The 22,984-nt window shown below is 48.8% G+C and overlaps 1 protein-coding gene across 3 annotated transcripts in view; it reads right to left on the bottom strand.

The window, feature by feature from the left end:
• The window catches only part of DYNC2I1 (dynein 2 intermediate chain 1), a 39,622-nt gene extending 18,843 nt beyond the window's left edge, over positions 1-20,779 (bottom strand). The window contains exons 1-12 of one of the 3 annotated variants that reach the window (XM_074315017.2): positions 17,128-20,779; positions 16,851-17,036; positions 15,707-15,760; positions 14,589-14,997; positions 14,033-14,124; positions 11,760-12,068; positions 8,990-9,045; positions 8,745-8,799; positions 6,479-6,544; positions 5,413-5,478; positions 4,132-4,351; positions 1,464-1,566 (exon numbers count right to left, since the gene is read on the bottom strand). In XM_074315017.2, coding sequence (XP_074171118.2) covers positions 1,464-1,566; positions 4,132-4,351; positions 5,413-5,478; positions 6,479-6,544; positions 8,745-8,799; positions 8,990-9,045; positions 11,760-12,068; positions 14,033-14,124; positions 14,589-14,997; positions 15,707-15,760; positions 16,851-17,036; positions 17,128-17,142 — 1,631 coding nt within the window. In that variant the 5' untranslated portion in view covers positions 17,143-20,779. The remainder of the gene's footprint in view (positions 1-1,463; positions 1,567-4,131; positions 4,352-5,412; positions 5,479-6,478; positions 6,545-8,744; positions 8,800-8,989; positions 9,046-11,759; positions 12,069-14,032; positions 14,125-14,588; positions 14,998-15,706; positions 15,761-16,850; positions 17,037-17,127) is intronic. The other 2 variants (XM_019742505.3, XM_074315018.2) reach the window with 2 other exon arrangements.
• Positions 20,780-22,984: the final 2,205 nt, after the last annotated feature.

The following is a 22,984-nucleotide window of genomic DNA, read 5'->3' as shown; positions in this document are numbered from 1 at the left end:
GAACCCGCCCACATACCCCTAAAGTACTCCTACATTTTTCTCCAAAACTTTTATTTACCATCGATTCATTCCTGTTTCAGCCTTTGATTTCTTTAAATCTACTTTTAAAATCTTTAATTTTTGCTCCAAAAGAATTCATGTAACATGCTTACATGTTACATATGTAACACAGTTAACATCCTAGGACCTGAGGCCCAATCACAGAACCAGAAAACCAACAGCCTGAGCCCGCATAGGCCCCCGCCCTCAAACACCCACCACTCACAATAGCTGCTGCATGGACTTTGGTGGCTGTCTTCTTCTTGCTTTTTAAAATACATCACATTTATAATATGATATTAATATTATGTTTATCATATTTATAATGATAAATATTAATGAGATATTAAAATATCTTATATTTATACATGCCGAAACAATACACTGTGTAGTTCTGATTGTTTCTGAGTTCATAAAAATTGTGTTAAATCACATTTCATGTCTAAGACTTGACTTAGGTAAAAACAAAAAGAACTAAGCCATAATGGCAGAAACTGGTTCTATTACCTCAGCAGGAGGCCCAAAATATGAGGACAATAATGCTGTGAAAACTGCTCATTTTGTTAGTATTAATTTATTAACGATTTATTTGTTCATTTAGCAAAATCTACTGAATACTTACTACAGCCATGTACTGCTCTAGATGAGATGATGGTTTTACACCCACTTTTTGAAAAAGCATTTAATTTTACATTTACCCCTAAATCATATTTGGGTTTAATGCAGTAGGCCCTGCATTAAAGTAGGACTTGCAACTACATCCTTTGACTTTCATCACTATGTAAAGCGTACAGATTTCCAGGTGTACAGTCACTGGAAGCATGGACTTGGGCGTCTGGCAGCCCTGGGCCGAAATGTAGCACCGCAGTCGGCAGCTGGGACCGGAGGCAGCCTCATCCTCCTCGCCCTCAGATGGGGTTGCAAGGACCACGGGCGCGGATTCCCAGGCGGAGCACAGCGCCTGCACACCCGGGGGACAAGCCCTCATCGCCTCCCAGTCAGTGCCAGCGCCTCAGCCTCTGGCTCTGAACACACAGCGGCGTCCCAGCACCGGGTGGCCGTTGGCGCTGACTGTGCTGCGCCTCGAGTGGGGCGACCCCAAGGGGCAGGAGGGCCAGGCTCGATGCAACTCACATGGGTTTCTGGCCACGGGCGGGCCAGAGAGCGCGTGAGTGGGGCTGCGTCAGCCGAACTGGGTGATGCCCAGGGTAACTCGAGGACACAACACTAAACGCTGAGTGTACACACCTGCTGTCAACGTCACAGCCGGGACACAGAGAAGCACAGCACACGTTAAAGAAGGTACTGAAGAGGCAGCAGTGAACCAAAGTGAAAAGTTGAAAAGTTCCATGTGTTTAGAGCACGCTAGAGAAAAGCACAGTGAAACTCCACTGTACGTTTCGCCCATTTCCTAGTACACCTACTTCTGCTTAAGTGCCTGAGTCCGATTCTTCTGACGGTGGGAGGCTGTAGCAAAATCCACAAAAATTCCACAAACCGGGGCTCTGGGAGGGGAAATGTTTGCATCTGTACAAAAAAAAACAGGTATTTTTGTGAAGCTGAAATATTTCTTTCAAGCCGAGAAAATTGAGTAAAAACTAGAAGCAAGTGTAACAACTGTGCTCGATGGTCTTTACACACACACATAACACTGAGAACACCGGTGCACACCCACAAGTACTTAAGGGGCCTGCTTCTGCTCACCTTGTCTACAACTCCCAGGCAACAAGGCAAAATTTGCTGTGGATGTGCCTATCACACGATTACGAGTTTTAGAAATATTGAAGAATTCATACAAGACGCAGTCCTATGCTCGTACCCCATTCTCCCCACCTCCCCGCTAAAGTTTCTACTCCAGGAAGGGAATTGGGACATGAATACACAAAAAAGCAAAAACAGGTCTAGTTGCTGCTGGATCATCCTACTGTGTCAAAGATGGGAAGCAAAGGCGTGAAAGGCTGCCATGTGCACAGAGGTGTTCAGACTGACAACAAGTGAGGCGACGGCCGAAAAGGCTCCTGTGCAAAGGGCAGCCACCCGCCTGCCACCCCACCATGGGCAGGACTGTCCTGGCTCGCCTCCCCCTCAGTGCATCTGTGGCTCCCTGCACAATTTCCCCACACACTTGCTTCGTGTTTATTTCCCCTGTGCCCCATTCCTTCTGGGTGTGCCTTGAGCTCATCTGAGAGAGCGCCCTCCCACACGTAGATCAAGTTCCTGAGACCAGTGAGACAGAGGGGCGCGTGGAGCCCCGCTCTGCCCGCCACTTGCCCTGTGACTGTCCACTCCCTCATCTGTCACACGTAACACAAGACGGTCATGAGGACAACAGCAGGACGTGTCTGAGAAGACATCTGCCAGCTGTAATGCACCATAGAGATACTAAGAGATCACTACTAAATCCTGCTCCAGCTTTAAAAATGAGGAACCTGGGTGGTAGTTAAAGTCACAGGACAGAGCCTCGAATAAAGACGCCCATGCAGCACACCCACAAGTGCCAGGTGTCAACACCCCGGAAGTACTCGCTGGCCGAGCAAACGGTGCACCTTTTGCAGGTCTGTGAGCGCTTTCTAATACCATGGCGGAACCTAGTGTGCTGGGCAAGTGACTCACCCCAGGTTCCCAGCGCCCTGAACGGGGCCAGTGTGCAGCTCGTGACACAGCAGGTCCTCCGCACAAGTGGCATCTGTGGCCTAGGAATAACACCGCCATGGCGGGCCGACACTCAGGACAGACAAGCCGTCCATCGGCCAGTGGATGGTGGCGGCTGCACAGGCCTCACACTCACTCACACTCCACTCTGAAGCACTTTACACACATCAGCCTGTTTAGTTCTCCTCACAACAACCCCAAAGAACGCCTTCCCTTATTTTACAGAAAGGAAACTGAGGCAGACAGGCTCCATCACTGCCAAGGTCACACAGTCAGTAAGGGGTCAGGCACCACCATGCCACCTCCTGCAGTAGAGACGGTCCCTCGGCTCAGCCAGGCTGGCTCAACATGCAGGGCAGCCTCCAGCGCAGTTCTAACTGGGTCGCAATGTACAGCAGACTGAGTCATTCTTTCAAATAAAAATGTAACAAAAAGTAATGCCTTAACGGGGCTGTAAATTCTAATCTTGTACATCAAGCTCTGAAAGGCTGAACGCTCAGCACACTGTAGGATGTGAAGAAGAAGACGGTCACTCACAGATCAGCAAAGGAAACCAGGAACTTAAGAACAGAACCCACACACTTGGGGCAACTCCACGAGGGCAGGAGGCTGTGGGTGCCGTCACGGAGCCCCTGAGTGCTTCTGCACAGAGAGAAGTCAGGGGGACCCTTGCTGCCACCACGACAGCCACTCAGCTTCAAACACGGTGTTTAGCTGTAAATTTCGAGAGTACTCTGTACATCAGCACACACAGCTCACGTCTGCCACCTGTGCGACCCGCACAACGCAGGCAGTAACTGTCCTCCCTGTCATTTGGGTCATTGCATCGTGTTAGCTACTGGACATAATTAACCCTAATTACTAATGATTTACCAGATAAAGTAGCATATTATCCAATAATAATTTTAATATTGTCGTGTTTGGTGTATCGTGCTATTTTTATTGATTTTTTATCAGAATGTCCTATTTTTCCCTTAAAGGGATTTTTAAATATTTACCCCGAAACTTCTTACAAGTAACTTTATCATAACCAGATGCCAAGAATTTCTGACCAAAACACTTCAAATTTCATAAAGAAAGTCGCTGGGAACTCAAGGCTCACTTAGAAACACGCCTGGCGGGCCAAGCCCCTGACCCTGTGCCACCTCACAAAGGTGCTCACCTGCCCACGCTTCGGAGCCTCCCTTGAGGGAACTCCAGGACAGCGGCGGCCTCGGAAAAACAAGAGCGCGTGCTGCAGACAGGCAGGCGGACGGCACAGGGAGGGACAGGACTGGGGGTGCCACCCGGCCAGTCTGCAGCTCCTCTGGGACCTGATCCTTAGCTCAGTTATTACTGTCCCTCCAGTGCCTCACATGCAGGAAGTGCTGTGTGACTGTCACCGGGTTAGATGTCGGCCCCAGCATGGCGAGCACGGACCTTGAGTGTTCACGCACGTACCTGGTCCTGAGTCCCGCTGAAACCCCACGTGATCTTGCTTCTGAAGCAGCTTCGAAGACAGCTCGCCAATCCTTTCATTTTCTGCAATAATGGCTTTTTGAATTTCCTGTATCTCCCTTTTTCTGGCGAGAGGAAGTTCTTCGACTTTGTCTGCAGATTCTGGCTCACTGGTGCTATCGTCATCCTCTCCATCACAAACTTCAAAGTCGTCTTCATAGTCCTACAAATAACAAGAATGCTTTTAGAAGCTGTAAGACAAACTGACTTTAAAGAACACTCACACGAAATCAGACAGCCATCAGCATCATGGTGGAGGGCGAAGGCCCCTTCTTCTCTCTTCTGACATTTACAAATTGCACATGTATAATCCAGAAAAGATCCCTCTGCTCAACACACGCGTGCACCTGAGAGGTCCGTGCACCAATACATCTGAAGGTGGGGGCACTGTAACGCATGGGGGGCGGCTGGGGAAGGACAGGGACGGTGTCCGCAGTGCAACAGCCGCCATGGCCCCAGCTGAGGGGGCAGCAGAGGAGGAGCTGGCCAGGGCAAGCAGGGTAAGGGGCAGAAGCAGTGTTGCCGCCAAGAATCCAGCTCCCCGCCCCACTGTGGCGGAACCAGGGGATGCTGCAGCAGAGACACATCTAAGGCCTCCTGGCTGCAGCACAGGGCGCCAGCGGCAAGAGACAGGCTTGCGACCCCACCACCCCCACCGACCACATCCCCCCACCACGGTGGTGGTGCCCCGAGACCGAGGCAACCTGACACAGTGAGGGCACCCACCACACTTGTCACCCAGGAGTCAACTTCCAGGACCATCGGGGCGGCCCCCACTGACCCCAGAGGTGCAAGCAGAGAAGGTAAGAGAAAACCAAACCCTGCTCTCCAGCGCCACCTACTGAAAACAAAAAGCTGCTGATGTCAAGATCAAACCGGCACCTAACCCAGGAAACAGCCCCACACCTCCAACCCCCGGCCCAGAACGATCCATCAAGTACGTGAACCAAGGCAGCAGGGTAGCACACACAGAGGACGGCACGTCTGCAGAAACCAAACTCAAAGCCAGAGGAGACTGTGACTGAAATGACACACAATTCAAGACTGCAGTCACAAAGAAGCTAAACGAGATACCAGAAAACTGAGACAGGCAGTTCAGTGAGCTCAGGAGTAACACCAATGAACAAAAGGGGTCACTTAACCAAAGAGATTGAAACTATACGTAAGCTGGTTTTAAGAACAAATTATTTTTAAGCCAAGAAAAATGTTAACCTTTATACATACTTCAAAATCGGCTGTATATTCATCAGCTCCAACTTTTTCTAAGTCAATGTCTTCCTTTTCAATTTCCTAGAAGTAAAAATCAAACACATAAAAACATTAAATCATACATTTGAATCTTGCAAATAGATTGGGAAAATACGTGTTTTCTAAGACTGATTTGAACTTGTTAACTTAAAAGAGTAAGTATTTATGAAACTAAGCTAACCTAACTTCACATTCTTTAAGAATTTGCTAAGTTATACGTATGACCAAAAAGAGAAAACAGTTAATAACATATCCTTTTTGAGAAATTTCTGTAACTTGAATGGCCAAAGGGAAAAAAAAGTATTATACAAATAAATCCCAAACTTGCGGCAATGTCTCTCCCTATTTCGTTGGCTACCCTTGAACATATCCCCACATGTGCATCGTCAAGAACAGACACGCATGTCAGTCCACGTCCTGCCTGAATTGTCACATGCTCCAATGACTGAAATATCAACGACGGGGTTGCAGGGGCGGAGGCTTACTCAGCATGTCCCATCCTTGGCATTCAGGGGAACGCAGGCTGCTCAAACCCTGGCCTGCCCCTCAGAATCCGAGTGCCCTCGGCGCGTCACCTAACCCCTCCAAGCCTGAATTTCATCACCTGCTACCTGGGGATGAAGAGAGGGACCTGCCAAGTCCTGCAGTGGGAGGTGTGCTCAGTTGGAGGTCTGGGCCACCCTAAGCCATCTGTCAGGACAACTGAGAGCCCATCCCAGGTTTCCAGGCTAAGAGGATGCCAGGAAAATCCAACGCAGAGGTGAACAGGTCGGCTGTTCACTCAGCCCACCCACCCCCTGAAGCTCTGCCATGAGGAGGGGAGGGGGGCTCCACACCCGGCAAGCCAGTCACCTCCTTCCTGCCCTGTGACCCAGACTGCCTCCCACACGACGACCAACCCAGTGTGAGCATGCGTCACATAACACCTCTTTCCACCCTTCATTCCAATGTACTGTTGTCCAAAAGGAGACAGTCACCCGTGTGCGATGAGCACAGGGAAACACGAGAGAACGTGAGTGTGGCCAGCACACACTCACCTCACCTCAGTTTCTTGACATCCTTGCCTCTGAGTCTCTGGCCACGCTGAGGAGACCTCGTCACGGCTGTGCTGGAGGACAGAGCACAGCAGCGTCAGCCAGCAGGGGGTCTAAGGGCACCCACACAGCCCACCCTCTCCTCCCATGGAGGTGCTGCCCTCAGCAGTTAGGGATCCAGGTCCCGGCTCTGAGGTGTACAGACAAGGTGGCCTAGGCAAGTAACCACTTCTGTGCCCCGGTTTTCCCATCTTAGCAATGGGCACATCACGGTACCTACTTCCCAGAGCCAATGAGAGGAGCGGATAAAATGGTACTGCACCAGCACGGGAGGCTGATGATGGTCCCTGCCGTGGACACTGGGGGAGGAAGGCACAGCTCTTAGACATCACTGTCCCAAACTAGTTGGTGCATAAAACTGGGGACAGCACAGGGGATTCCCATGAATAAAATGAAGAGTTTTCCTTGTGCCCAGAAAATGATCCTGGTGTGCTGGAGGCTCTCCAGGCATCTACAAGGGAAGAGCCAACCCAGACAGCCCCACGATGGCGCTACACAGCATGAGCCCCAGGGACAGTCACAGCCAGCTGTCCAGTGTGCTTCACTGTCACTCTGCACTCCTTAGGGGCAAAGGGGCCACACAGTTTGCTCCTTTGGTGAAAAAAAGAGTGTAAAATGTCTCGTTGGGAGTTTCTTTTATCGATTCCATGTTCAAAGAACAATGTTTAAGAAATATTGGATTATATAATGCTATTAAATTGATTTTGTTTCTTTTTTAGTTTTCTAACGTGACTGCTAGAAAATCTAAAATTATAAATGTGGCTCACGTTATAATTCTAGTGGAAAATGCTGAGAGCTTATAAAAATTTTGGATAACATAAGGAAAATGTTTTTTAAAATTATGTATTTTTGTCCAATAACTCCACTTCAACAAATTTATCTACAGAAAATATGCGAGATCTGTGTCATTAGAAATGAAGGGATTTCCACAACGAGTTGGGAAACACATTATATGTGTATAACAGAAAAAAGGCATTGAAAAACCAAACATACGTCAATGACGTGAGAAAAAAGATTATATGGGAAGAAATGTGTATCAGGCTAACTGTTTTCCTTAGGTGTGGCTGCAGTCAGGTAGGAAGTAAATGAATAAAACATGCCCACATGAAAACAATGCATGCTGTGCAACCTAATTTATGTCAAGTTCTGTGTCTGTGGGCATGGGTGTGAAATAAAGAGACATTAAAATATGGCACAAAATGTCAAAGGGACACGGGTTTCAGGGAACGATCAAAGAAAGAAAAAAATTATTCTTTAGAAACAACAGAAGCCAAAATCTGCTGGCCACCTCATCTATGATAACAAAACAAGGAACTAGGAGGACGCTTGGATGATAATTATCACACCACACTACACCATTTGATAGTTATTAAACGATCATTATGGAGACTGTTCAGAGGGTAATTACGAAGACGGCACAAAGATAAAAGGCTGGAAACGTTGATCCACTCGGTGAAAAGAGCAGCAGGCGTGAGTCTCAGTGCACACGTGCACACACCCAGAATCAGAACCCAACACAAACCCCTGAGGGGGCACTATGAGTGTGAGTACGAACAACTCTTTGGGAATATGGCTCAGGGACGACATATGGCCTGGGCCTCTTTGTGGGGAGGGTTTTAATACTAACGCAGATGTCTTTACTGAGCAGAGGTCTGCTCAAACGTTGCATTTCTTCTTGAGGCAGTTTCAATAATTCACAACTTCCAGGAACTTGTCCCTTCATCTGAGCTGTCTACTTTGTTAGCATGAAGTGCCATTGCTGTGCCATTAGTGACAGGGCGTGCTAAAGTCTCCTTCGCTACGGAGACTGCTCCCTTTTATTCTGTCGGGTCTGCTTCTTGTATTTTGGGGCTCTTTTGTTAGGGCGTATTCATTTCTCAGTGTTGCCGCTTCCTGCCAACTTCATGACTTCATCATTGCAACACGTCTCTCTACCTCTCGCTACACTCTCTGTCTCAGTCAACTTTTGTCTGACACTAGGACATCCAGTCAGGCCGTTACAGTTGTGGTTTGATGGTTCACCAGGTCCATTTATTCACTTTCAAGCTATTTGAGTCTTTTAATCTGAAGTGTGTCTCTTATGTGCCTCCAGGAATCACCACTCAAACAGACCATCTGCAAACAAGGTCTGGCTCAGGCTCCCCTTTCCGGGGAAACGACACCGAGGTGACAAGTCACCATATTGCACAGGAAAGTTGATGTCAAGTGTCTTACCTTCCTTCTTGAGTCTTCATCTTTTCCATTATTCCTTATTAAACTCTCCGCATGTCTACAAAGCAAATACAATCAAAAGCATAGTTAGTTTTAAATCAACACTGACAAAATAAAACATTGGAGTAAATGACATATAATTCATTTTCATTTACTGGCTATAATTAGGCCCAACAAGAAAAACTCCCTTTAAAGCATTCTATAAGAACTGTTACGTAACAGCCAACCGAAGGACGCATATTCCTTACTGGCTGCCAGTCCCGTCTCTCTTTGAACTTCCACCTCGGTTCCTGTGCTCACCATTCTGTCAAACAAAAACATTTCCATAACCATTCATCAGCATACCATAATGAATCAACCGGTATTGGTAAACTCTGCACAACACGCATGGACTCAAAACTTAGCAGCAGCAGTGACCCTACAGGCATCTCTTAAAATGACTGTTTTTACTGGTAGTTATGTTAATTAGGTAATTTATGTAAGGGAGATGAATGAAGGTATACTCAGAGGTGATTACATATTACCTCAGTAACAAAAGAAATTTATAGTCATCAATTTCAGATTGTTTTCAGATAAATATGACTAGTTTCTTTCAGTTTTAAAATTATAAACTTTTAAACTTATGGAATATGGCTATGTCACAGATCTATGTACCTGCAGAAAAGAAATTAAACAATCTGCTCTTAAATTAAGTGGGTTTTTAGTAAAAAAAAGACCCTTAGGTTGTGTAAATACACACGGGCTGAGTGAGCGCTGGCAGGAAGTGGGCCTGGGGAGGTGCGGCCAGGCCGGGCTCCCACCCCCCCCCCACCCACCAAGGACCCTGGCAGCAGGGGCGGTGCCTGCCCAGCACGAGAAAGGCTGCAGACCTGGGATTTACCCCGAAGCCCAGGGCAGAGGAATGCAGCTTCACTCACCACCAGGAAAGGTCAGTCTGGAGGGTGACATACACGGACCAAAAGCCCAAAAAGGAGCCCAAAATACTCACTTTCTTTCAAATACAAATCCTACTCCTAGGAAATGATTCCTAGAGAACGATCAAAGACACGTATTAAGATTTTCACGCCGTTCCTCAGAATAATTTATGGTACCAAAACATGCCAGTGACCTGAGTACTCACTATTAGGCTACTATGAAGTAAATGAGGTTATGAACACAGGGCAGGGCAGGACACCAGACCGCCATGAAAACGCATTTCCCAGAATAAAAAGAAAAAAACAGCTTGTTTCCAAATTTGCACTTTAAAAAGTTCATTTACGGACGGGAAAAAAGACTGCAAGCATGTACACACGTGATATAAGCGGATTACCTGAGTCTGGGATCGTGAGTAATTGTTTGCATTCTTCCTGTATTTAAAAATCATTTAAAATTAATTAGAAAAAAGTATAATTACACATTTCACAGGAAGAACGGTCTGGCATCAGTCTATAAAACAGATTGGAATGGAAAAAGAACTCAATCTGGAGTGCTGGGTAGGAAACAATTACGATTTGGTGGCTATCCGGACATAAAGAAGGAGAAAAGGTAACCAAGCTCATTAGAAGACTCAATCCTAAGAGGAAAAGACCGTGCCCTGGAGGGACCTTGCCCTGGGACGTGAGGGCTGCTCAGGCTGCAGGCGGCCAGGTGACTCGCCCAGTGAGGACCAGTGATTCCACCCTCTGAGCACACTGGGGAGGCGGTCACCCAGCATCTGGCAGAGCTGGGGCCTGAGCTTAGCGCCTTGTTTCCCGGCCTCGTGGGCGGGTTTGGGGTGGCCTGGGCTGGAAACGGCATCAGGAAGATGCGACATATCACTTCCCGAGGAGCCTGACCCACACTCAGCAGACGTAGGGTCACCAGCAAGTCTTTCTGACCAAGTCCTTTGGTCAGTGCCTTCAGGAGACACTGCTGCATGTGCCATGCGGAGTCACTTCTCTATCTAACCGAAAGCTGGAGGGGGCACTCAATGAGACACACAAAACCAAAATGACAGGGCAGGGAGCAGTGACTGAGGCGGCCAGCAGACCTGGGTGCTGTCCCAGCCTGAAGCTCACAGCACCCCGCTGACATCAGCCACCACAGCAACTAAGCAGCTCACACAGCATTAAGCTGGAAAGTAGAGTTTGAGGGCCTCGATGTCAGTGCAGAGGACGTGAATTCCATAATGCTCACTACCCACTCCTGACGTGGCACTCTGTACTCATTCGTTTATTTCCTTGTCGCACAGCTTCCCCAACAAAGTATACGCACCACGAAAACAAAGCCTGTTCTTCACAACTGTGTCCTTATCACCTACAGTAGTGGCTCTCACAGTGGCACTCAGTAAATATGAAACAATTAATCTGAAAAAGGCAGTTTGTCAGCAGACAGAAGACCTTTCCTGGCGCAGAAGTGTGCACCTGTTTACTGAGGAGCATTTGTGTTAAAGACAAACCCACGCAGTGGTGGGCAGGCACCAGCCACAGCCCTGCTGCCCCTCAGGAGAGAGCGCCACCAAGAGGCAGGAGGAGGAAGTCGCAGTCAGGTCAGAGTGGAAAACCAGCGCAGCAAAAAGCTCCACAGGAAAACAGGAGGCACTAAAATGAGGGCAGGGGACACTAAACAGGCACAGCAATTCCGTCCGCGTGCGTGGGAGGAAAGCAGACCCTTTGCAATCAGCAGTCTTTCTGTGGGTGTTCTGTTTTGCTTTGTTTTGCAAACTTATACTACCAATTCTGGTTGAAACATTTTGCTAAACAATTCACTTAACCTCCACTTTAAAAAATGTCAGCTTCCTCTTTAACGTTCAATTGGAAAGTTTTATGGCAGACTTCTCAGTCTGTAATAAAAGTAGTCGCCCTATAATCAGATTCAGCTCACACTTCCCAGAAGATCGGAGATCTCTGTGCAGTGATCACACAACCCAGACCCGAATCACGGTACCAAGGTGCTGATTTCAGGCACCAACGGTTACCATCTGGCTGCATTTAGACAGACCCCCTCCAGGAGTGTGGCCCTTGGGAAGGCTACACAGGCAACAAGCGTCAGAAACGGTACCTTGGGTTCCCGTTTCTTATGCTCTTCCTTCGACGACCTGTCTTTTTTATCCAGGCTCCTTCGGTGCCTCTCGTCATCAAAATGAAAAGCCTCTTTATGTCGTTTTTCTTTGCGTCTTTCTTCCCCTGCCTTGTCAGAGAACGAATTATTTTTTCCTTTTGAATACTTCTCTCTTTTTCCCCTTGTGCTGCTTTCTTCTCGATGTTTCTTTTCTCGGTTTGCTTCTTTCTGCTTCCTGTGCCTCCTTTCACCTTCTTCTTTATAAAGCCAATACTTAAGAGGATTGTCTTGGCTGTCACCATACTGCAACTGTGAAGCGACATTGAAACAACGTGAGCATGTGACACACGGAGCGCGGCTTTTACACACGTTACGACAACGGTGAGAAGAGCTGCAGACCTGCCCCTGCCGCGCAGTCCTCTATCCTGCTGGGGTGCCGTCCTAAAAACGTGCTTTGACCATGTGTTCTGGACAGGGACCCCCCACTGCTCCACTGGGGACGCTGCAGGCCACCCAGCCCTAACGACCACTGCGCTCGCCTGCTGAGGACAACACCCCTATTCCTCAGCGGGGCAAACAGAGCCCCGCCCAGCCTGGCCCCTCCTCTCCGCTCCAGCCTCGTCCTTGTCATTGTCGCCCTCTCTCCAACTCCTACGCATCCTGAGCTCCACCAACACGCAAGCCGCTGCTGTGACACATGTGTGACGTCCGTGGCAGGGCACTATACACTTCCTAACATGTCCCAGCGGGCTCCTGCCCCTTGGCGTTTCACACACCTACACCCACCCACAGGGAGAATCTTAAATCCGGCACCATCGTTTTGTCATGTGTGTACCCCAAGTCGCTGTGCTCAGTAACAACGGGTGACGCCGTCACATAGTGGCGTGCTGCTGACCTGCAGGGCAGGTGGTCAGTGGTGCCCACCCTCCATTCCCGAGCGCCATCAGCAGCCTCACAGAACCCCATGACCGCACAGTCCTGGCCTTTGTTAAGGTCCCCTCAGTTCACGCCCTGTCGGTGACGCCTAGATACCCCTCTACCATGCAGGGTTCGCATGTCCTGGACCCTCCCCATCTCAGCACCCTGTGCTTCAGCCTCCATGCCTCCTGTGCATGGCCCGACCCTCCATCTGCTCATCTCCCCAGGAAAAGAATGCTGAGAAACCCCTGACGCCAGTCAACAAACTCCACGGGAGTCAAGATTTCAATGTTAAGAAATTCTGAGGCCCCAGAACAAAATACAGAACATTGGCGTGGAGAAGGAGCTTCTGAGCATGACATCAACGGAAAGATGAAAGACAAACAGGACTGCTTCATAATTTCAACCTTACTTAGAACATGGAGATTCCACAAGTAAAACTCAAACCAAACAAGAAGCAACAACCTCAACGACTAGCAGGGCCAACCTTCAAAGTCCTCTTAAGTAACTAAGAGTCTGAGAGAAAGGATGCAAACGCACACAGCGGTGACCGACAGCAGCACAGCGAACGCCCACAAAATGCTCCCATCACCCCTCCTTCAGAATCACGTCAGCGAAGAGCAGTAGCTGTGATGATGGTGAGGACACTGCCAGAGGACAGGGGAAAACCCCCAACGACACGTGACGACAGCTCTGCGCACAGTGGCTCTGACCAAGCCAGGCCACCCCCACAGCTGGTCGCGAGGAAATAAGCAGGTGTCAACATGGCACGTTCACTCCCCTGGGGGTTTTACAATCAAAGACCTTAGAAGCAACCGAAGTGTCCAAAATACCATGGCACCATGTCTCTGAACGTACTGACATAACATTATGGGGAAGGTAACTTAGAAAAACACTCAAAATGTAAACAGTTTATAGAACAGGCATAACCTAACTTAAGAAAAAAAGCTTGCTGTACATACACATGCACACACATGCAGCACTACAGTCATCCCTCAGTATGTGGGGAGGTGCCAGGGCCTGTGGATACGCGAGTCCCCACGCAGTGCCTCCTGGGGACAGGTACCCATGCGATGGGAGAGCTGGGTCAACAGCCGCTGCTCTGTCCTGAGTACAGTTTCTACCTGAACATTACTGTGGGTGGGGACTTGTTCTTATTTCCTTCTCCGTATTTGTTTGTATTTTTGAAATTTTCCAAAATAATCGACTATTACTGTTGGAATGAGACACACTTGCCAGTGAGAGGAAGCATACCTGACTACACAGAGGCTTGAGAACTTTCTCAGGCCCTGAACTGTTACAAAACTTTCCAACAATGCCCCTGCTTTCAGGATTTGGGGCTGTGGTCTGCATACCTTTCTTTCTCGGTATCTTCTTTCTCTCTCTTCATCTCCTCTTTCAGAGTCTTCATCTCGCCTTTCCTTGTCTTCAGTTCTTCCTTTACTCACTACAAAAATAAAACATAATTGTAACATTCCCAAACTTGAGCACATCAAAAGGTCTCCCACCATCTTGCTGTAGTCTCCACTGTACATAGTTACAATTTATACATCAACACATATGAACACAAACTCTCCAATTAGAACACGTTCTACAACCCTAAGGTTGGAAAGTTCTAAAATCTAAACTAAACTAAAAAGATCATCACAATGGCACAATAAGAAATAAGTTTTAGCAGTAAAGCTCTCCCTAGAAAGTTGTTATTCCTTCCATTCACTGAAATGAGTTTTAAAAATGTCAAAAGGAGACAACGGTGGAAAGCACACACACGGACAACGGGGTGTAACTAAACGCAGAGCTAAACCGGCATGAAAAGCAAGAGAGAAAACAAAGTGGGGCGCGGGCACCGCAGACGCGCCGGCACCTGGAGCCCCTGGGAGATGGGGGCACAGACCCCGCGGGGACACGCACCTGCGCGCCTGCTGCGCTCCTGCTCCTGCCCCGCCCCGCCCAGCACGTCGCGGTGTGCGCCCGCGGGCCTGGGCTGCTCCTTGCGCGCCTGGCGGTCTCGGTCCTTCTCCCGGTCTTTGCCTCGATTCTGAGGCTTGTCTGTATCCTGTTCTCGGGACTTCTCGAGAAGCCTCCCTCTGTCCCAGTCCCTGGCGTCCCGCCTCCTCTCCCGTGGCTTCTCTCTGTCTCTCTCCCCGCGAGCAGCCTCCCTGCAGGTGTTGCCGTCCCTCTCAGCCACTCTCTCTCTGTACTGGGGGTCGGGGTCCCTGTGCTTCTGCTCTGGGTGTTCAGGGAGGCCGATTTCCGGCTCCTTATGCAGCTTCTTTCCTCTGTGCTTCTTTTCTTCCTTGGGACTTCCTGACTGTGCAGCCTGAAAGACAAAGAAACGGGTTTCGGGACATGAGCGTCGCCCTCACAGGGACCTTAAAACACTGGCTTCCTCCCCAGCAAGAAGGGCCTGGACCAAGTCTCCAAACCGACGGCAGGCGGAGCCACTCAGCATTTCGGGACTGGAGACTGGCACCCACTTACAAGACATTCACGCGCGTTGTCAGATCAAATCTAACATACCACATGGATTAGAAAGGGGGTCTGAAGCTGTGTCATCAAGTCCCAGAGACCCTAACCACCGGGTCCCCTCAAAGAACAAGGACCCTGGTTAGAAAACTCTCAGGAAGTCTCCATCTCAACCCCCAAACTTCCCTCCACACCCGCTTACAGACCAGACACACATGTGCATACGCATACACAGAGATGCACATACGAACACCAAAGACCACACACATACGCACACACATAAACACACATGCGCGCGCCGTGCACGAGTGGGTACTAGGCCAAGCCCTGAACCACAGTGGAAACCCAAGTGAGCTGGTGACATGCTTGCTGGGCTAGGAAACCCTATTTCAGGAGGGCCCCAGAGCTACTGGCCACATGACTTTACCTCTGAGTCAAAAATGCCTCTGAAACGAGCCACATGGAAGCAAAGTTGGACAATGCTGAGAACCAGGTAAAACTGTCCCAAAAAAAGCCACCCAGGGTCCAACTGGAACCCAGCTCACACCTTTAAAATACATTACCCAAAGGTGCCTTCTGAGGTCATCTGCTTTCCAAGTGTCATCTTTGGTTCTTCTCTGAAAAGAAAAGTATAAAGTTGGAAGTTTAAAATAACCAATTTTGTAAGCTCTAATAAGCTGCTTTTTCATTAGGCCATTTTAGTCAATGGCAACTGGTCGTGATGTGCAAGAAATTACTGTCTATCTATCAGAATAAAAAGTAATAGAAATACAGATTTTAAAAACATTCACCATTCTAAAGTTACCTACAGATGATTATAGAATGGGTTCCTTTGGCGACTTAATAATGTAAATGGACACGTTGCTTCAAGGCTCAGGCTAAGCACAGGTAACACACACTACACTCCTCACTTACCCATGTCTGTCTGTGTGGCCTGTCAGTGCCCAGTCCCTTGCTCCTCAAAAAACTTACTTCAGCTAATCCTCTACTTCAGTCATAAATATGAAACGTCAATCAGGCATTTGAGAAAAACTAACATAAGAAAGAAAAGAATCAAGACAAACAAATAGTGAAAATAACCATAAAAGAAAACGACCCAAGAAAATAAAGAGAAACCGTTATTTTATTTTAAAAAAGGCATGTGTTATATCCTCAAAAAGATTTTTTAAATAGTATAAGCACAAGTTAAAACATGCTATAAAAGGAGCAATGAGAACAAGAATTCTTAAAATTAATAAAAGTAGAACATTTAAGTAGATGAAGCGAAACATAAAGTTGGAGAACTTTATACAGATTGAAATAGAGAGAAACAGACAGATGGCAAATATGTGCCATGAGCTCAACATCTAAGAGGAGACTGAATCAGAGTTCAAAAAAGAGAGAATGAAGTAAGAACGAGGAGATACAGAAATAATACTAGAAAGTGGCCTAGAAGTGAAGGTAGACTTGAGTATTCACTTTGGAAGAGACGATCAAATGTCAAAGTTAATGACTGAAAAAAGACCCACAACAGACACTATTGGTCCAATCACACTGCTTGGTTCCGCAGCGAATCCTGCTTATATAATCATATTACAGTGTTTGGTGGTTTTCAATCTTAAACAATCAACCTGTCAACAAGTCACAGAAATCTTAAGTTGCACAATAACTTACGAAAATGAAAGGCAACGGTAACGATGACAGAGGCCTGGAAGCCGGTGGCCTTACCGGTAAGTGGCGGGCGGGAGGAGGCGTGTAAATCTTCCACGGCCTGTGAAACCGTACCCACTGCCGGCCCGAGACCCCGCGCCTCAGCGCCCCGCGGTAACGGGACGCCGCGACGTCCGCCCTCTGCCCCTGGCGCGTCACGGATGGGAGTCCGGCCCGGACCCAGGGCCCCTCCGCGACAAGACACTGGGGGGACAGGACCAGCTAACCAAGTTCCGAAAACTTCCCGCAGAGTCCGCCCCGCACCCGGAACGACGCATAGCCCGTGTGCACCCACCTTTCCGGGCTCCATCGCCACTCGGAGGCCCGGGAGGCCAGCTGCGCTCCGCGCACCAAGCGCGACACGGGGGAGACACCCGGCGACAACGCTGCCTTAGCCGGGCCGGCGTCGCCGACTCCTAGCAACCGGCAGGCGAGAGCAGCCGAGGACCGAAAGACTGTAGTGCTGGCCTGCCCCGCGGCAGTCGCCAGCGCGCCTGCGCGTTCCCGACTTCTAGCAACCCGCAGGAATGAGCAGCCGAGGGTCGAGCGATCGTTGGACCGGCATGCCCCGCGGCGGGCCCACCGTGCCTGCGCGACCTCGACTCCTAGCAACCGGCAGGCGCGAGCAGCGGAGGGCCGAGCGATCGCTGGCCCGGCATGCCCCGCGGCAGTCCCCGCGGCACCGGCGTTTTTCTCCTAGCAACCGGGGTGTGCGCGGCGGCAAGCCGAACGGTCGCTCGCCCAGCACGTCCCGCGGCCTCCCCCAGAAAGCTCGCGCAGGTCCGACTCCTAGCGCAGCAGCGGAGGCCCGAACGACTTTCGCTGAGCCCAAGGGGGGCGCGCGGAAGGAGACTGGGAGAGGCCGCTCGCTCCTGCCTGTCGGGCGTTCGGCTGCGCAGTCGGTGCGGGAAGGAAGCTGGGCGAGGAAACTGAGGCACGGCGGCCGAATCCGCCGCCGCTTACTCGGCTCTACCTTAGCCACCGGTCACGTGGACCCTCAGAGGCGCCCGGCCCGTGTCGTGGGAAGGCGGTGCGTCCAGGCCGTGAAACAGCGTCAGTTCGCAGCTCTACCGTCAGTAATGAAAGGAGCTTTTCGTCTGTATAAGGCTTTGCGCCTTACAGGTTATTTACCTGTCTGTTGTCATGTGGTAAAAGTGCCCTGTAAGAAACACAGGAATCAACGTAATTGGAAAAGTGGTTGTTGAAAGGATGACTTTTTACACAACATAAAGAGACGAGAACTGCATCACCAAGACAGATACTCTGCATCGCTGGTGGATTGTATGGGAATCACCTTGTTGGAAGCTTACAGTCGAGGCTGGTCTTAAACACGCAGGCCTGGAGCGAAGCGGGTCCTTCTCCAGTGGACATTAAGCTCTGTGCCAAAGACTTCTGCATTAGTTAGTGTGCAAATGCTCCTTAGAAAATACTCCTCTCACTGTTCTCACACAAAAAGGAGTAAACGCTTGAATCATCTGTTAAGCTAAACGTCAGTGAGCATGTAACTAATAGTCTGCGCTCTTGAAGAATATCATGGTTTTTCTGTGGATACTAAATCCATTTTGCAGACATTGTATTTGTGAGTCACATACTATTCTCAACCAGTTTACAGTTTTATGGATCCATCTACTTGGCTCCAGTTACAAAGGCCAATTACTCAGCTCCTTGTCTTAGAGAAATTAGCAGACCCAGTAAGCCTTTTATATTTATACTCTGGTTTTGAGCATATCACGCCTGCCTTTTTCATTTCCACTCATCAGCTCTTAGGAAGAACATAAAGAACAGGAAGGTAGGAAAGGTAATTTCAGTGATAGCTAGGACTTATTTAGGGAGTGCGCCAAACCACCAAACTAAAACTCCATTTGGTAATTCACTTAATTCTCACAGCATCCCATGTGAGACAGGCATGATTATGCTTCCCAGGTGAGGAGATGGAGGGCCAGAAAGTTAATTCACCTGCCTAAGGTCACACAGCTCGGCTGGTGGCCGATCTGATCGTCCAGGTCCATTCTCTTCACCACTGTCATTCTATCAACTGAGGAAACAGCTGATAGTAGAAAAACTTGGACTGTTAGTTGCATGGAAGAACAAAGTCACCCGATACTATACTAGACAAAGGTGCCCACATGACACTGCATGAATGACCTGGGCATGGCCCTTGATCCCTTCTCCCTCACCTCCCAAGTACAATCACAAACTCCTGTCACATACTTATGTCTTGGTTCTATTTTTTCCACTCCAGCCCCTACCAGTCCAACCTCCATTGCAGCCAGTCAGCCATCTATACACGTGACTCTTATGTCTCTCCCTGCATCTATAAAGACTGAAATACTAGCAAAAATCTAGGAATGGAGCTGGGCCGTTAGACTTGGTGCAGGAGATGTGTTCTGCCTTGGCCTGGTCAAACAAAAGGAAGGGGCTGGAAATTCAGTGGGGTCACGGGCAGCTGAGGCGGGGCTGATTGGCGTACAATGCGGGCACTCACGTGTATTTTACATCCGTAGGCCCCCAGGTCAAATACTTTATCGCAGATGTGCAGAGTTTCTTACGGGGCTTGCGTTCACAGAAGTCTTTATAGGATGTGATTCTACAACTCTTTAGAGGAAAGTCTGCAAGACAGAAAGGCTCATGCTCATTCATGTGTTCACAGGCAATTATTTATGAGGTGAGTGAAGCGTGGCATTAGAGCATTAAGCAGTTGCATAGAAAGAGGGTTGCAACTCACCATTTTACATATTTACAACTTTTCAAAATGTAATTTGGTGAAGAGCAAGAAAGGGAAAACCACTTCCTTTGTTTGAGGTTTAGTGCCATGCAGGGTGTCAGGCGGGATCTCTGGTCCCGCTCCCCATGTAAGAACGCAGGATATGGTTAAGCCAAAAAGAAACACCCACGGAGCCACAGATGGGGGAGTCACACCACTGTGTTCTCGCTGGGTTGGAGACATAGGAAGCAGGAGCCACACAATCCGCAATCCACACTCTGCCCCTTGCTAACTCAGCCATGGCAGTTGTATCAGTGGCCAATGGCTAACGGCTAACCGGTAACAGCTGATGGCCAACTAGTCACAGCTGATGACCATCTACTACCTGAGCCAGCAGCTTTCTATGTGAGGCTGACAGCCTAGAAACTGCTCTCTGGAGCTTTGCCCATGAGCAAAGTTGAGTGTTCTAGAGCCTAGAGCAAGGTTTTTATGAGACAGGTATTTATATTCATGTATCTCCATAGCAACACACCCATATATGCATACATAGCTATATACAGACTCAGATGGGAGGAGAGAGGTTTGTTTATTCCTTTGGTGTGTGCTGTGCCAGACACTGTGCTAGCCTGAGGATGTGCTGATAAACGTTAATAAATATGGTTCTTGCCCTCACAGAACTTCCAGCCTAGTGGAATTACTAATGCGACTTTTGCCAAGTTCCCTGTGCATGCAAATGTTTTCTCCTGCCCAAAGTCCATGTCAGCAGGTCATTCCTAGCCTCTCAGAGGGCTGAGTGCAGTTTAGCCTTTAGTTGGCAGTCCTCTTCATCTTTCAGGCTTTTACTCTCCTATCTGCTAGCAAAGGGGTCTGTGGGATATCACTGTCTTGTCATGAAGACGCTGGGGTTTGTCAGCTACTGCATAGTTACCCGGTCATTCCAGAATCCCTACGATACGGCAGGGAAGAACCCGTGTGACCTGAAGAACACACGTCAATCAAAAATTTAAAAACGTGTAAGCATACTTCATTTCTCTCCTAAAGGTGATACAGGTTTTGCACTCCAAATTCACCCTTTTGCACTCATACAGATTGTCATAATTGTTTTATGAATATGTATGTGAAATTGCCATGAGCAGTGGCAGAACTGTTATAAATGAAGCTATAGTAAGTAAATAAGTATTTCTGATGTTAAATAAGTATTTTATGTTTATGAAGTACATGCAATAAAGTGTTTAATTTTAACAACAACATTAGATTTATTTTTATTACAAAGATTAAGAAAACATTTTTGTGGAAAAATTTGATTTGCAAAAAGGTGAATAAAACTGCAAAAGATCTGCAGTTTTATAAGTCTCTGTATAATGGGGACTTAAGTGTATCGTCTGACTTTAAATCCGAAAGGATTGTAATTATTTACATTATTACTTGAAAAGCACAACCTTTGCATATGCTCAACTCATAACTGTAATTATTTAAACCATGGGAGAGTGTTTTTAAGGAGTATTGAGTTCACGTGCTATTTTCTTGATCACCCACAACCTTCCATACACGAGTAGGTGAGATCCTAAATCTCAAAGAGACAGGGGTCCGACTTGCTCTCATTGTTTTCTAACTATACTGTAATAGTTTGTTTTCCTGCTGCTTCTTCAGTCCCAGGCGTTGAATACAAGTAGTTCAAAACAGACCCCAGTAATTGCTGGGGGCTGGTCAGTGTTGGCGCGGAGGCTGCACCCCTGGGTCCGAGCTGTTTTCATGGGCGAGGAGACCACCTGCCGACCAGCTGTGCCTGCCCCACTTTCCTTATTAAACCTTTAGAAAATCCTTTTCTTTCCATCTTCCAAAGAACACTTTTCTGTATAAAAGATGCCCCAGATCCTTTGTAAGGTCCATATGCGAGTGGTGCCTCTCAAAGTGCCACATGGTTGGCTGCCGTGCACGTCACCATGGCCTCTGCTGAGTTGTGTCCCAGTTTCCCAGGAATAAAGACATTAATTTGTAAAATTGCAGCAGGACCTGCATTGGTGTGGGGCTCAGCTTTAAACTACAACTCTTCTGTGATGAAGAGTCACTCGTCGCCCCTCAGGATTGCAGATGAGGGGCCACCCAGCCTTGGTGAGAGGGGCACCTGCCCAGTGTCCCTTGTGAATTCCCGTAGCTACGTGTCCACTTCTGGGGATTTACCTGCGGGGACACCTGGGCCACTGCAAATCACTCGTAAAGCAACTCGAACATTCATCCCCCAGCTGTCACAAGGAAGGCATATCTGTGCACAGACACAACCCACACGCTGTCTTAACTGAGAACGCATGTTGCAGAACCTCCCTATAACGCAACCTCCTTTCCATGGAGGAGGAGGAGGAGGGGGAGGGGGGAGGGCGAGTTCTGCACGCACAGGAAAATAGGGTCACTGTCAGTCAGGCAGATGTCATGCGGGGTCTCTGGTCCTGCTCCCCACATAAGTACGCAGGACATGGTGAGGCCAAACAGGAACACCCACAGAGCCATAGATGGGGGAGTCACACCACTATAGTTTCACTGGCTTGGAGACACAGGGAGCAAACATCCGCCAGGACCCCAACAAGGGGTCTTCCTGCACCCCCAGCTCGTTGGCGGCTGGGCAAGACACACACAGGAAGTAGTAACCACATGATCTGCAAGCCGCCGTCCACTTTTTGCCTGCCAGCTAACCCCTCTTGCTAACTGCAATCCACCGTGCTAACTGTAATCCGCGCTTGCTAGCTCAGCCACCATGTGCTGCTAGCGTAGCCACGGCAGTTATATTAGTGGCCAATGGCTCACTGGTTACAGTTGACAGCCAACTAGCCACAGCTGATGGCCATCCCATCACAGTTGATGGCCATTTACTACCCGAGCCAGCACTTTTCCATGTGAGGCCAAGAGCCTGGAAACTGCACTCCTGGTTCTGTCCCCACATCATATGTACCCCCGGAGGGGCCAGGACGGTGGCAGACGGAGGGTGGCACTCAGAGCCTTTCCACTTCCTAGGTTCTATTTGCCTATCATACTGGCGGTTTTAGAACTCCTCTGTCATTTCTGTAATCTCAAAAACGACCTTTACAAACCTGCCATCCTGGGTGAGAGAGGAAAGTGCAAACTACATCCGTGGACTGCAGGGGGCGCCATCTTTAGGCCCCGGGAGCTCCTTCGTCATGTCCCTCCCTGGTGTCTGCAGTTTCCTCCTCAAGCTCTGCTGACAAAGTGCGGACCCCGGGGTCGGGGCTGTGTGCAGCCTTCCCTCCTTTCTTCCCTTGGGCTTCGGTCAGTAGACTCGCCTGAGGCTGGTCCACAGCTCATCTCTTAAGTTTGTCATCTTGACAATTTGACTTTCTGCAGTGCGCTGTATTCCTCTGGAAACAAAGCACTTTGTAGAGCATGGAGTTTATTAGAAATAGATTTTATCTGCCGGTGGTATAAATGGGGTTGGGGG

The sequence above is a fragment of the Rhinolophus sinicus genome, chromosome 8, assembly GCF_057876585.1.
Source record: "Rhinolophus sinicus isolate RSI-liver-muscle chromosome 8, RSI-T2T, whole genome shotgun sequence".
In the NCBI taxonomy this organism is placed as follows: Eukaryota; Metazoa; Chordata; class Mammalia; order Chiroptera; family Rhinolophidae; genus Rhinolophus; species Rhinolophus sinicus.
This window is presented reverse-complemented; position numbering and strand designations above follow the sequence as displayed.